General features: G+C 41.3%; 1 protein-coding gene across 3 annotated transcripts in view; it reads right to left on the bottom strand.

The window, feature by feature from the left end:
• LOC140950289 (uncharacterized) overlaps positions 1–12,134 on the bottom strand; it is a 402,419-nt gene that overhangs the window by 227,002 nt on the left and 163,283 nt on the right. For 2 of the 3 annotated variants that reach the window (XM_073399510.1, XM_073399509.1), the window contains one exon: positions 3,357–3,599. In XM_073399510.1, the coding sequence (XP_073255611.1) occupies positions 3,357–3,599 (243 nt within the window). Of the gene's footprint in view, positions 1–3,356; positions 3,600–4,041; positions 4,109–12,134 lie in introns of those variants that run through there. The other variant, XM_073399516.1, reaches the window with a different exon arrangement.

Here is a 12,134-nt window from a genome sequence, read left to right as displayed (position 1 = left end):
GAGCGCGGTCCAAGGACTCACAGTGCTTGGCAAACGTGGCACCAAAGATGAGGACGTCATCAAAGAATGCCAATAGTTCTTCCCATGTCATTCCCGCTAAGAGACTGGCAATCTGCCGCACAAAGAAAGGAGCTGCGTTACAAAGCCCAAAGGGAACACGTTTCCATTGCCAGTGCCCCTGCTTTGTAGAGAAAGCTGTTTTCTCCCGGTCATCAGTGTGAATTTCGAACGCATGGTAGGCAGAGACAAAGTCCAGGGTTGAGAAAAATTTTGCTCCAGCAAGAGTATCGATCATGTCCTCCACCCTTGGAATAGGGTAGTGTTCCTTAACAGTGACACTATTTAGCTTACGGAAATCAACACAGTAACGGTAAGAGCCATCCTTCTTAGAAGCTAAGACGACCTGAGCGCTCCAAGGACTGGTTGACGGTTCGATTACATCTCTCTCAAGTAACCTTTGTGTCTCCTCTCTTATGTACTTCTCCTGCTGAGGTGAAAAGCGGCGCAGTGGAAGTCTTGAAGGGGGTGCAGTCCCAGTGTTAATTCTAAGCTGTGCCTTAGTACAATGGCCAATATCGTGTGGTCCCCTGGATACTGCGTTAGAGTGCTTGGCCATGATTTTCCACACGCTCAGCTTTTGATCGTCCGTTATCTGATCATTATCTATAGGGAATAGCTGCCTCATCTCGTCAACTATATCCCAACTCGGCTCCGATTCGACCGACAGTGTATTGCAATTCACTGTTCTTACATCGCTATCACCGGTGGCGGACTCAACCCTATAGTTTCGCGCTGTCGGTATTGCTTGGCCACCCTCTACGGCTGGACAGAACTCCCCCACACTTGTGTCCTTGTAGATTGTAACCGGCTGCCCAGAATAGTTGTAGAAACGGACTGGAACCGACCCTTCAATGACCAAGGATAGAGTACTGGGCACTGCAATTGGAAACCTCTCAAAGAATTTATCCATGGGTTCAAGGACTCCTTGAATTCCCTCTAAATTTGCCCCATTGACCTGGCAAATGAGATCAACTTTTTGGTCTGGCTGAATGGTAACAGTTTCTACCAGGGAGACTCTGTGCACCTGCCAACTTGATTCGTCTCTCAAGTACACCTCTGTGTTTCCAGCGCGAAGGGTTCCCTTGTTAAAGTCGACAACACACCCATTGTCCCTTAAAAAGTCTACCCCAAGAAGGGCACTCTGCTTGAGGTTGTCACAAATATAGAATAGCTGTTTAGCTCTGATCCCTTTGAAGGCCATGTCTAGTTCCACTGTTCCCAAGATGTTCAGCTGGGAGCCCTCGGCGCCCACGACCTTGGATCCGACCTTCCCTAGGGCCCCGTTAAAAGCAATGCACTTAAAAACTTTGTCACTCAAAATACAGATTGGGCTACCACAGTCCACCACGGCAGTCACAGGGACCCCTTTTATCTTGCAGTCAAGTAACAACACGTTAGACTGAATGGAACTAATGCGTATCACTGGTACTTGGTCTTCGGGCGGGGAGCGACTCGGTTTTACGACCTGTCCCCCGCCCTGCGGAAGTTTCCCTTCGGGCAGTCTCTCTGGAAATGATACACTGACCCACATGTCCAACACCCCCTGCCCCTGCTATTAGCGAGTCCAAACTGAGGGGGAACGTAGTTTCCTCGAGTGCCGCTTGAAGGGATGGCATTAACTACTGCTTCGGCTGCTGCCTTTGCGGTGGCTGACGCAATCATAGTCGAAAGCTCTGGGGCCCAACCTGGTAGAGGTGGATTTAGCACTTGGCAAGCTTCTTTCTCGTGGGTTGACACTTCACTCACAACCCTTTCTCTCATTCTCACTGCTCTGAGTTCTAATGCTTCGAGTTCTAGAGCTTCTGACAGGGCTTTATCTAGGGTCGAGGGTTTAGAGCGAATTACGTCCTTTGCAAGTGTCGCCCCAATTGCATCAGTGAAATGATCTACACAAGCTTGCTCCAAACTAGCCGAGCTCAAACTCGGGTAAGCCTCCCCGCACAAGCGTTTAATATCAATACTTAAATCTAACAAACTTTCTCCCACCTTTCTTCGTCGCGCTTTGAGCGTAGCTTTAGCGGCTTCGGGAACCTGACGCATGCCGATTTTCTTGCGAAGAGCCTCCACCATACATTTGTAAGAGCTCTTGTCACTCGCCGAGAGTTGAGACATTACCACACGAGCTTTTTCTTTCATGCACAGGATCAGTTGATTTGCTTTTTCCTCTTCTTTCCAGCCGTTCATTCTCGCACAAGCCTCAAACTGGTCCAAGAACGCCTGAAAATCTGTGTCATTGCCGCTTCCCGAGAATTTTTCAGGCTTCACTCTCGTCGCCGCCGCTGACGGTTTAACGTACTGTTTGTTTTTAAACTCCGATAGACTCTCCAACGCTTTCCTCGCCGATTCCTTCGCTTCGTCCCTCTCTTTGATTAGCTCGGACTCTCGTTTCTTCAGCTCGCCGATTTCGTGAATGACTCGTTTGTGTTCCTTTTCCAGGGTTTCAAGGTTCTTTTGTGTTTGCTGAAATTCTTCGCTAGTCGATTTCAAAGTAGCTTTCGTCAGTTTCAACTGCACGGTAAGCCGCTCGATTACATCCTCCAGAATTTCCCTCGAGGCCATTTCTTCTGATCCCACTGCTGCCACCAGTGTAACAGTGATTAAACTCTTCTTTAATAACGTCTTGAAACAACTACAACAACTGCACAGCCAAAATGGCCGTCTACACTCTCTCAACGAACCGCACGTGATTCCTGCCCTGAAGTCCTGGGGCGAGGCTAGACTAGTCTCTTAGCAACGTTACACTTTGATCTAGATCGGACCTTGCAGTAGAGACATTTCCTTATTCTATCACCGTGATTATACCATCGCCCTTTTTTACCACAAACAACTTCCTTAATTCTTTAAATTCCCTTCCTCTTATTACTTATAAAAATAACAAATAATAATGAAATAGGTTATTTCACTTGCAGTTAAAAACAACTGAATAAACAAGTGATATATAATACAATCGGAAAAATACAATCTAACTATAATTCTATGAGTATACAATTGTACTAGTAATCATAAGTATCACTAGTATCAAAAGATGATATCTGCACACAATTAAACTCAGAACTTAGTTATATGTCTATCATCACAACGTTTAGCCTGCTTAGCTGGCAGGATTTTTTTTTACCCGGCCCCGCTTCCAGAAACCACAGCACTCGCCCGCTAATGCTACGCAGGCTTCACAAAGTTTGCAAAGGCCTGGTATCATATTGGGATGGATACTCCGTTATGCGCCTATCCCTTTGATATAAACAAATGTTCATGCCCCCACGGCAATGGGGTTTTAATTACGTTTATTGCATACTCACTCTGAACAGTAAGAGAGACATCCCTACTGGCTTGTTTGCCAAATCCACTCTCAGCAGTACATTTATAGGTTCCCTCATCCTGTTTACCGCTTATAGTCAAAGGCATTCTTAAAACACTATTATCGGACACCCTTGTCCAAGTGATCGTTGGTGCTGGATACCCAGTGGCTTTACACTCAAGGATAACGGTATCCCCTTTATTTACTGTTCTGTCATAGGTAATGTTAGTGATTTCCGGAGGAACTGTCAAGTGAATGACACAGAACAATAATCAATAGGACGTACCACGATATCATATCCAGTAAAATATAACATAGAGACAAATAAATATGCATAATATAATAAGCGCTGAAGCTTTTTTCTATCGTCATAAAGCATGTTTTAACCAGTCATAGGGCGCGCAAATTAACCAAACATGGTTAAAAAATATGATGTCGACTCACTTCGGAATAGCATAAATATCACAGCATTTAATTTGTCTGAGGGCTAATGAATATACCTCGGGGATTGAAGAAATATAAAAGAAAAGAGAGGCCCCAAGACGTCACTTTCCTCAATACTCGAGGCAAAGCTATAGCATTCCAGTAACTCACGTACCTAGTTTTCGAGGACTAAAACTTATTTCAGCTGTTACGTGAGTGTTATATGAACGTTTTTATTGAGATAGCAATACCAAATACCATACCTATGACTTCAATCCTCACGTTGTAAGCCCATGTATTTCCGCCGTCTTGCATCCTACACTGAAAGGTAGTATTTATTGTCAAGGTAGAAAATTTACTTGTGCTATTCAAGCGGAATCGAGCCATGTAATCGTGGCGGTTGTATAAAACAGGGGTTCTGCCCGTTACAACATCTCCAATGTCATCACGAACTCCAGAGCCATAACGAGTGCTGAACAGTTTAAACCGTATGGTTTGACCACCCAACAGATTGTATTTCCACGTTACTTGATAATTTGTAGTCCCCTGCAACACTCGCATAACAGCAGTTTGAACGTTATTGCTTCCAGCCACCGTTTGATTCCATGCAGGAGGCGGGGCAGTCCATACAAATAAAGCATCTGCAAAGAAAATAAATTGTTTATTCGCTTTTTCAAGATGACAAAAGAGAGAAATATCAGTTTGGTCATTTTATCTGTTACTTCACCAGTACAGAATATTTCACTTTCACAGAGATCTTAAATGAAACATTCCACTTTCATTACAAAGCTGTTTCATCTGTATTTTTTAAAATAGAGAAATCTAATTGCCTTGTCTGTGCACAACGTTCAGTCTTTTTATCTTCTCCACGGTTATTAAAAGGAGAAGAATGAAAAAGATGCTGTATATTAAAAGGCGTCTTAAGGTCTTTTGAAGTAGGCTGCGGAAGAGAAGAAAGGAAAATGCCAATGAAAGCAACTGACCTAGTTACACAGTTTCAACCACTTTTCATCACAAGTTTTATTTATCGGTACAGACTGTAGGTCCACAATTCATCGCTATTTCGGGCTATTATTTGATAATGGAGCGTATAAGGGGGCAACCTAATTAACAAAACACTGGTAAGCAGCAGCCCCAAACGCTTAAGTGCTTATAGCGTGGTTTAGTAAAAAAAATTATGATTAATTTGATGTCGTTGAGGCAGTACAGACTATACAAAGAATATTTATTGTTACCACTGTTATTCGTTGCTATCACTGTCACTATCACTGTTATCACTTTATAGCAACATGTTAATACGATATTCGGTTTCCCTACATCAGATTTATAATCCATTGTACCGTTTCCACCGAGGCTATCTCGTATTTTGGATTAAAGCACTAACTGTCCATCAACCAATCTAAGAGGATTTTCTTAAAAGCTAGATGTGCTACGTTTCAGAGAACAACTGCTTGCAAATTGTGCCCACAACCATTATTACCTTAGTCCATTTAATGTCCAGTAAACTAGGACTAATTAACGCAAAAATAATAATAATAATGATAATGATGATGACAATAATAATTTTTATAAGAAATCTAATTGTAATAACTACAACAATAATAGAGACCATAATAATTATAATAATTCATACTGCAGATATATTCGTTCACTAGCCGCTTGGCCTGTTCCAGGCGTTCAGTCAGTAGAGCGCGGGAGAAAAATTCACGAAGAAAAAAAAAACGACCTCGCTCTACTATCTGAACGCCTGGAACTGGGTATTTTTTCACACTCAATATTATACACAGAGCGCGGATTTCACGCAGCACTCAGAGCATTCTCTATCCATACCAGAGTAGACAATTCACGATGCACATTAACGCCAAAAGACATTGATAATACGGTGTGATAGTAATAAAACAATTACCGGTAACACTAATAAAAGTTGTAGTGAATTTTGTGGGTTCTTTTGGGTGTGGACGTAATCTTTGGCGCTTAACCTTCCTGTCGGAAATTGTTAATTGAAAGATATTTCATTGCACGTCTGTTTAAGGCTTACAAATGCTTATTACTATTTCAGTTTCATAAAAAGTCGTTTGTTTAACAACAGGGAGTATCCCTAAAAAATAACAATCGGCTTGATAAGAGAAAACCGCAGGGCGCCGTAGAATGTTACTTTTTTGTGATTGCCCTTAGTCATTTCGATCATTATAATTCTTATAAAATTCATTCTCCTTGACATCTGGGCTGCATTGCCTAATTTCATGCCGCGCGGGAGTCTGGCACTACCTGATTTTCCCGGACTTTTTAAATTCCGGATTGAAAATGGCTTCCAAAATAGAAGGTAAAGCAAAGGTTATTGCGTATAGTTGAAACGATATTAAGAGCCAGATTACTCCAGAAAGTTAATATTCTGAAGCTAAGAACAGTTGTTTTACTGCTATAAAGAACCTCGATTAAAAATTTCGAGAAAAGACAGATCTAATGGGAGACTTTCGCTACTTGGAAGTATTGGAAGGATTCCCGAATTGCTCGACGAAAAATTTGAACAAAGAACCGTCGAGTTTAGCTCTTTTTACGGCGCTGGATCCGACCGAATATTGGGGAATGATAAGGGAGTGGGTGTACCTTTTTTTACAAACCGTAAAATAAAAACTACCAAAAAGCGAAACACGCCAGAGTGACCCGAGTGAAAGGGCAACATTGTATATTAGGTAGGCAAGGCTTACATTAGATTTTCTTCCCGTCGCTGTGTACGATCTCAGTAGAAATCCTAAATATCAGACCGGAAACAATTCTCACTGAGCAAGGATAAAAGCAATTATTATATGGCTGAGTCCTTTTTCGCCATGCGATTGGTCAATTTGCGGTCCGTAACTTGCTATACGGACCAAATCTTTTAAAGAGAATGCTCATTTCGGAGGTCTAAATCTTTTTATCTCGGAAAAAATGTTTAAATAAAGTTACAAGATGCCTGTCAACCCTGAGGACTTGGATGTTGACTTTGGCCTTCAACATTTTAAACTGTGTTGATTTGTGAACAAAGGCAATGAATAAAATTTATCGAAGAGGATTCTAGTTTTGAAAATTTTATCGTATAGTACACAGTTAAGAAGACGAAAATCGACTGGCAGAGATTCGAGATGTTTTCCCTGAGAGAAAATGAGTAATTCCTTCAACCGTGAAATGATAACAAACATACCTGCACCCGATCATCTTGACAAGCTCCTTTGCCATTTGCAGCGTTCTTTCAAAGACTAACGAAAGAAAGATAGAAGCAAGTTCGAGCCAGACACAATAATGTTCAGTTTTCAAAATACTCCAGCGTCGCAATAACGAGTGAATACTTACAGCGCTCTTAGTTTCCACTGAATAAACTTTGAAATATGTATGTAAACCGTGAGGACTGGGATGTTGACTTTGCCTTTCCAAGTTTTAACCTAGCTTTGTTTTAATGAGAACGAAGCTGTTGTAGAAACTGAATCGTAACCTTACCGAGGAAGAGAATCCTAGTCAGTGTTTGAAAATTTTAACGCAGATCACAATTGAAGACGAGAATGAACTGGCAGAAGGAGAGGTTTTCCCAAAAACAATTAACGAGCGAATCCTTCGACAATGACAACAAACTTACCTTAAAAAGCTTCTTTGCCTTTTGCAGTGTCTTTTCACAACGAAAAACGGAGGAAAGATGGAAACGACTTCTAGACAGACACAGTGTCCAAAATACTCCAGCGTTACATTAAAGAGCTAAAACTTACAGTACTCTTAGTTTTGACCGAATAAACTTTCTTAACATGGCGAATTTGTTTTTTACTTTCTCGGAAAGCCTTTGTTATGTGCTATTGTTTTCGTGCGCCAATAAAAACTTTCTTTTTTGACACCTGTCAAATGACTGTCAAATCGTGCGTCCTGTACTTGTTTCCGGTCCCCCAAACAGGAAGAAGCCATATAATAAACATCTTATTAGCCTCGTTTTTTCGGTCCGTACTGTAAATTACGGATCCTCGTTTTTTTCCATCGATTTATGGCCCAAGCGCGAAATCGATGGAAAAAAACTCGGTCCGTAATTTACAGTACGGACCGAAAACTCGGCTAATAAGAGGTATGTATACTTCAGTCTTACTTGAGAGGCATTTCTCGTCCGGTAACACTGCAGTTCCTGTAATTTGGGCAATCACCTTGTAATCACAATCAAGAATGTCGCGTACATCTACCTTTTGGCTAGCATGCACTGAGTATAGACTAGTCCCTTATCTCCCTTCATGTGAACAACACTAGGTTTAACATACATAACGCCACAAAGTTCACTACACTCAGTACCTTTCACGGACATTACTCTTTTCCGCGACGGGAATACTCCAGGTAAGCCCTTCTGTACTGCCCTTTTAAGTTTTGCTCCAGCATACTTAGGCTACGATCGGTACGTGCACAATCACATCTGTGTTCTTTCCTGCAATGATCCTCCAATTTTCATATGCGGATAGAATTAAACACAGGATCCTTTGCTGTAGAAAATTTATAATCATGTTTGGTTCGAGCGACCTGTTCATCGAACAATTGCTTGCACTTGCTGGGTGTCGGCTTCTTTAGTTTAGCTTCAGGGCATGGCCGAAATACTGCATCCTCTCCTTACTAAGTTTAGACAGATTCTTCGTGGGAATATTGATCAATATTTCTTCGAAAAAGAATGCTTTTGTTCGAGTTTTTACTCCGACTATCCGCCATTTTGAAACTGGACTTTTTAAAAAGTCCGGGAAAATCCGGTAGTGCCAGGCCCCCGCGCGGTATGAAATTAGGCGATATGTCAGTCCTAAAAGGGTAAGATTACAACCACGTCAAATAAATCAGCTTAACGAATACAAGCTACGTCTTGGGAATTTTTGCCCACTTAGTGTCAAATACCTCAAATATTGCGTATATTTTTTAAAAAGAAAAAATTGACGTCTGGTGAAAGTGCTGCAGATTTCAGTGTTTTCTTCGAGACACTACTCGCGTAGTATGTGCCCTGGGGGTACTCCTAGGAATTCTTGTTGGGCTGTGCCGCCAGGTTCTCAAAATCCTGACGCTCTTTCAGACCAAAAAAGTGTCATTTTCCACAACTGTTTTCAGACCAGGCCATACCCAGGCCATACCCGACCTGGTCTCTAAGAAATTGTCATCATAACTGAGATTAGAATGCCAAATAAGAGATTGCTTTAAATCCTCTTTGTACATAACTCTTTCTTTCTCAGTATTCATCTGAAACTGCAACGACAAATACGTTCATACACTCCCGTAGTTCCCTCGAAAACCCTACTCGATTCGAGACGAAAATGGGCAAAATGTATATCCGCTTTCAGACCAAAACGGTGCAAAAAAAAAATATCCTTTGGGGCAGCACATACTGTACTACCGGCTTATGTAAGGGAGTACCCCCCTTCCCCACCCCCCCGTGAGTTTGTGCCACGAAGTGTACCCATTGTTTTTCTCCTGACCGTATATCGGATATGTCTGGCACATTATTATTTGTTCCGAAACAGGTATATATTTTCCTCTTTCCGCGGTAAAATACAACTGTTAGAACACCGAGAGAATTCATTTATTACAAATTCACTCCACTGCATAACAAGCAAATAATGAAATGAAATAAGCTAACACTACTTTAACAAACAAACAAACAAACAAACAAAAAAAGTTGTGGAGAAGGAGACAACCAAAAGCACCAATGCGCCATACTAGGGATGCCCCCACTAATTAAAATATAACAAAAATATGTACAAATAGAAATATAAATGTTCTAGTTATCCTTAATAAAGCCTAACACATTTCTTTTAAAAGTTGCAATACTGTTTGATTCTCTAATATGATTGGGTAAACCATTCCATTCATCTACAACACGGTTAAAAAAACTATATTTAAAACCATCAGTTCTACTAAAATTTGGAACAAGGTCCTGTGTGTCATTTTTCCTCAAGTTATAACCTGTATTTCTGTCCTTACAAAATATGAGCTTATTTGAAATGTCAATATCATAATGTCCATTAATTACATTAAAAAAAATGTAACATCTCTAGTGAACCTCCTATTAGATAATGACAACAATTTTAGCTTAGATAGTCTAGTATTATAATCATCATCAGACCTAGTGATCCATCTGGTAGCTCTTCGCTGAACAGCCTCCAGTTTATCAATGTTACGTTTAGTATGAGGGTTCCAAGTTTCGCATGAATATTCTAATAAAGGTCTCACAAGACTACAATAAAGTGTCTTCATGGTATCAATATCCTTTAAGTCCCTACAAGTCCTCTTAACCAACCCTAAAACCCTATTAGCCTTAGCAGTCACCTTGGGTGATAGCGATATGATCTTAATTATTATGACCTCTCTATAAAATATTGAAATTAGAAAGGGAAATGTGATTCTTATCGCTCATGAGCAAGGCAGGGCCAGCTGACGAAAATAAAAGTACTTTTGTTTCACTCAATTTCACTCCGTGGGTAGAGCAAATGTCACCTGCTGCACACGTGAAATCCGTTCACTTGCGTAAGCACCCATAGGTCAGCGTAGGAAATTTTTCAAACTATCATGTATGATCCCAAAGCTTGTCGAATATTCTCGACATTCTCCATTATTCCTTAAAGAACAAGTGAGTCTTTTGCCCGGCAGCCAGGATGATCTCAAAAAAGTAATTATAATAAACATACAGATAAAAAATTAATAATGATGATGATGATTATGATAACTGGCAATAATAGTATAAATAAATGCCCGGCATTCAGAAAAAAATTGCACAATTTCTGCGAAATCTCTTTTCCTATGATCTTTGATGTATGATTGAGTTCAATTGCGCAAAAGTATGCAAACCTATGAAGGAACATGAAAGAGTTGTTGCTGCAGAGTTTTGGCCACTTCAATTATTTCTCTTCTGTTATTTAAAGGAATTATTTTGTCTCACTTGACAGTATGAACTAAGTTATCACACAACAATGATAATGCGAGATTTACAATAACAACACTGCTGACTTGATCTTTAAAATCTGTGATGTTTTCGCTCACGACTGTTGTATCAACTTAAAATTCACCTCTGGCCTGGAAAGCGGAGAAACACATTTTGATAATAGCCACCTTTGTTGGAAACGGCTTGAATGCATGTCCAGTAAAATTTGACACAATAACCCAAATGTTGGTAGATACCTTAATTAGGGGGCGGCAGACGACTCATGAAGTAGATGTATAAGGTGTTTCCCCGACAGAAAAAAAGCCTGATCACAGATTAAATTCCGTGCCAGTGAGGGAGATTCCAGGGGTAGAACTATATTTAAAACAAAAGCTTAAGTTAAATATGCATAAAAATATACTTCTTGTGAAATTGAAAGCTGCATTTAATATCATTAAGATAATCTCCAATTTGATTCGTACAGCTTATTTAATAAATATAAAAGTTTTCAAAAGTGTCAAAAATTCAATGGCAAAATGACTGTATTTTAGATCTATAATAAGAGAGTTTTACAACCCAATTGTAAAACGCAGTTAATGGAGCGTGAGGCCCTCAATCAACAATATGTAACGTAGTGTTATACTATAGCCCTTATCAAATCTGGAAGAAGTAGTTCTCGTGCTTGTCAATGGCTCGTCCGCGTAAGCAAGTTTCCAATGGCCGCCCTCGAAGCAAAACGATTTGGCTTCGCTTTCGACCGAAGTTCTTCGCCTTCGCCTTCAAGCACTCAACCTTCCGATTACGGGAGGCAAAGCAGCCCTCATCTCACGTGTTAACTTGGCGACTGGGACAAAACAGCCCTGCTCGACCTCAAATCCGCAAGCCGGACGCGCCCGGAGGAAACGTTTGTCACCGACAAGTCGGCCGGTCAGGGCCACATTAACCGCTGCTCCCGCAGAATCCACAACCGAACAAGCAAATATGGGTGACCCAGGTGATGACTCTTCGACCGTTGCGTCTGTTGGCGACCTTGACGAAATCATGGAGGAATTTTCTTCGGACGACTCGCCCGATCTTGTCCAAGCCGGACCTTCCACCATCGCTCAACTGGCCGCCATACAGGACACCGTCAGGTCCTCGCTCGACCAAGCGTTGCAATCATTCCCCTGGTCTTTAGGGCACGACCAACAGCCTGGTACTTTCAACACTCTACATCGAAGGCCAGGATCGGCTGCTCCTGTGGGTCTTAACCGTCCGCTGAAACAGAATTTACAACATAAATCGATAACACGGGGGGGGGGGGGGGGAAGAGACGAGGTCTGGGACCGAGAAACGATGTTCTCACAACTTGCAAAGCGGTCACCCCGCGTGGTGGTCAGCGGAAAATTGCAGTACGTTTCCCATAGTAAATATTTTTAGAATTTTTAGACGCAAGAAGCGACCGGCAGAGGAGATCAGAAA

The sequence above is a fragment of the Porites lutea genome, chromosome 10 (assembly GCF_958299795.1).
Source record: "Porites lutea chromosome 10, jaPorLute2.1, whole genome shotgun sequence".
Lineage (NCBI taxonomy): Eukaryota > Metazoa > Cnidaria > Anthozoa > Scleractinia > Poritidae > Porites > Porites lutea.
This window is presented reverse-complemented; position numbering and strand designations above follow the sequence as displayed.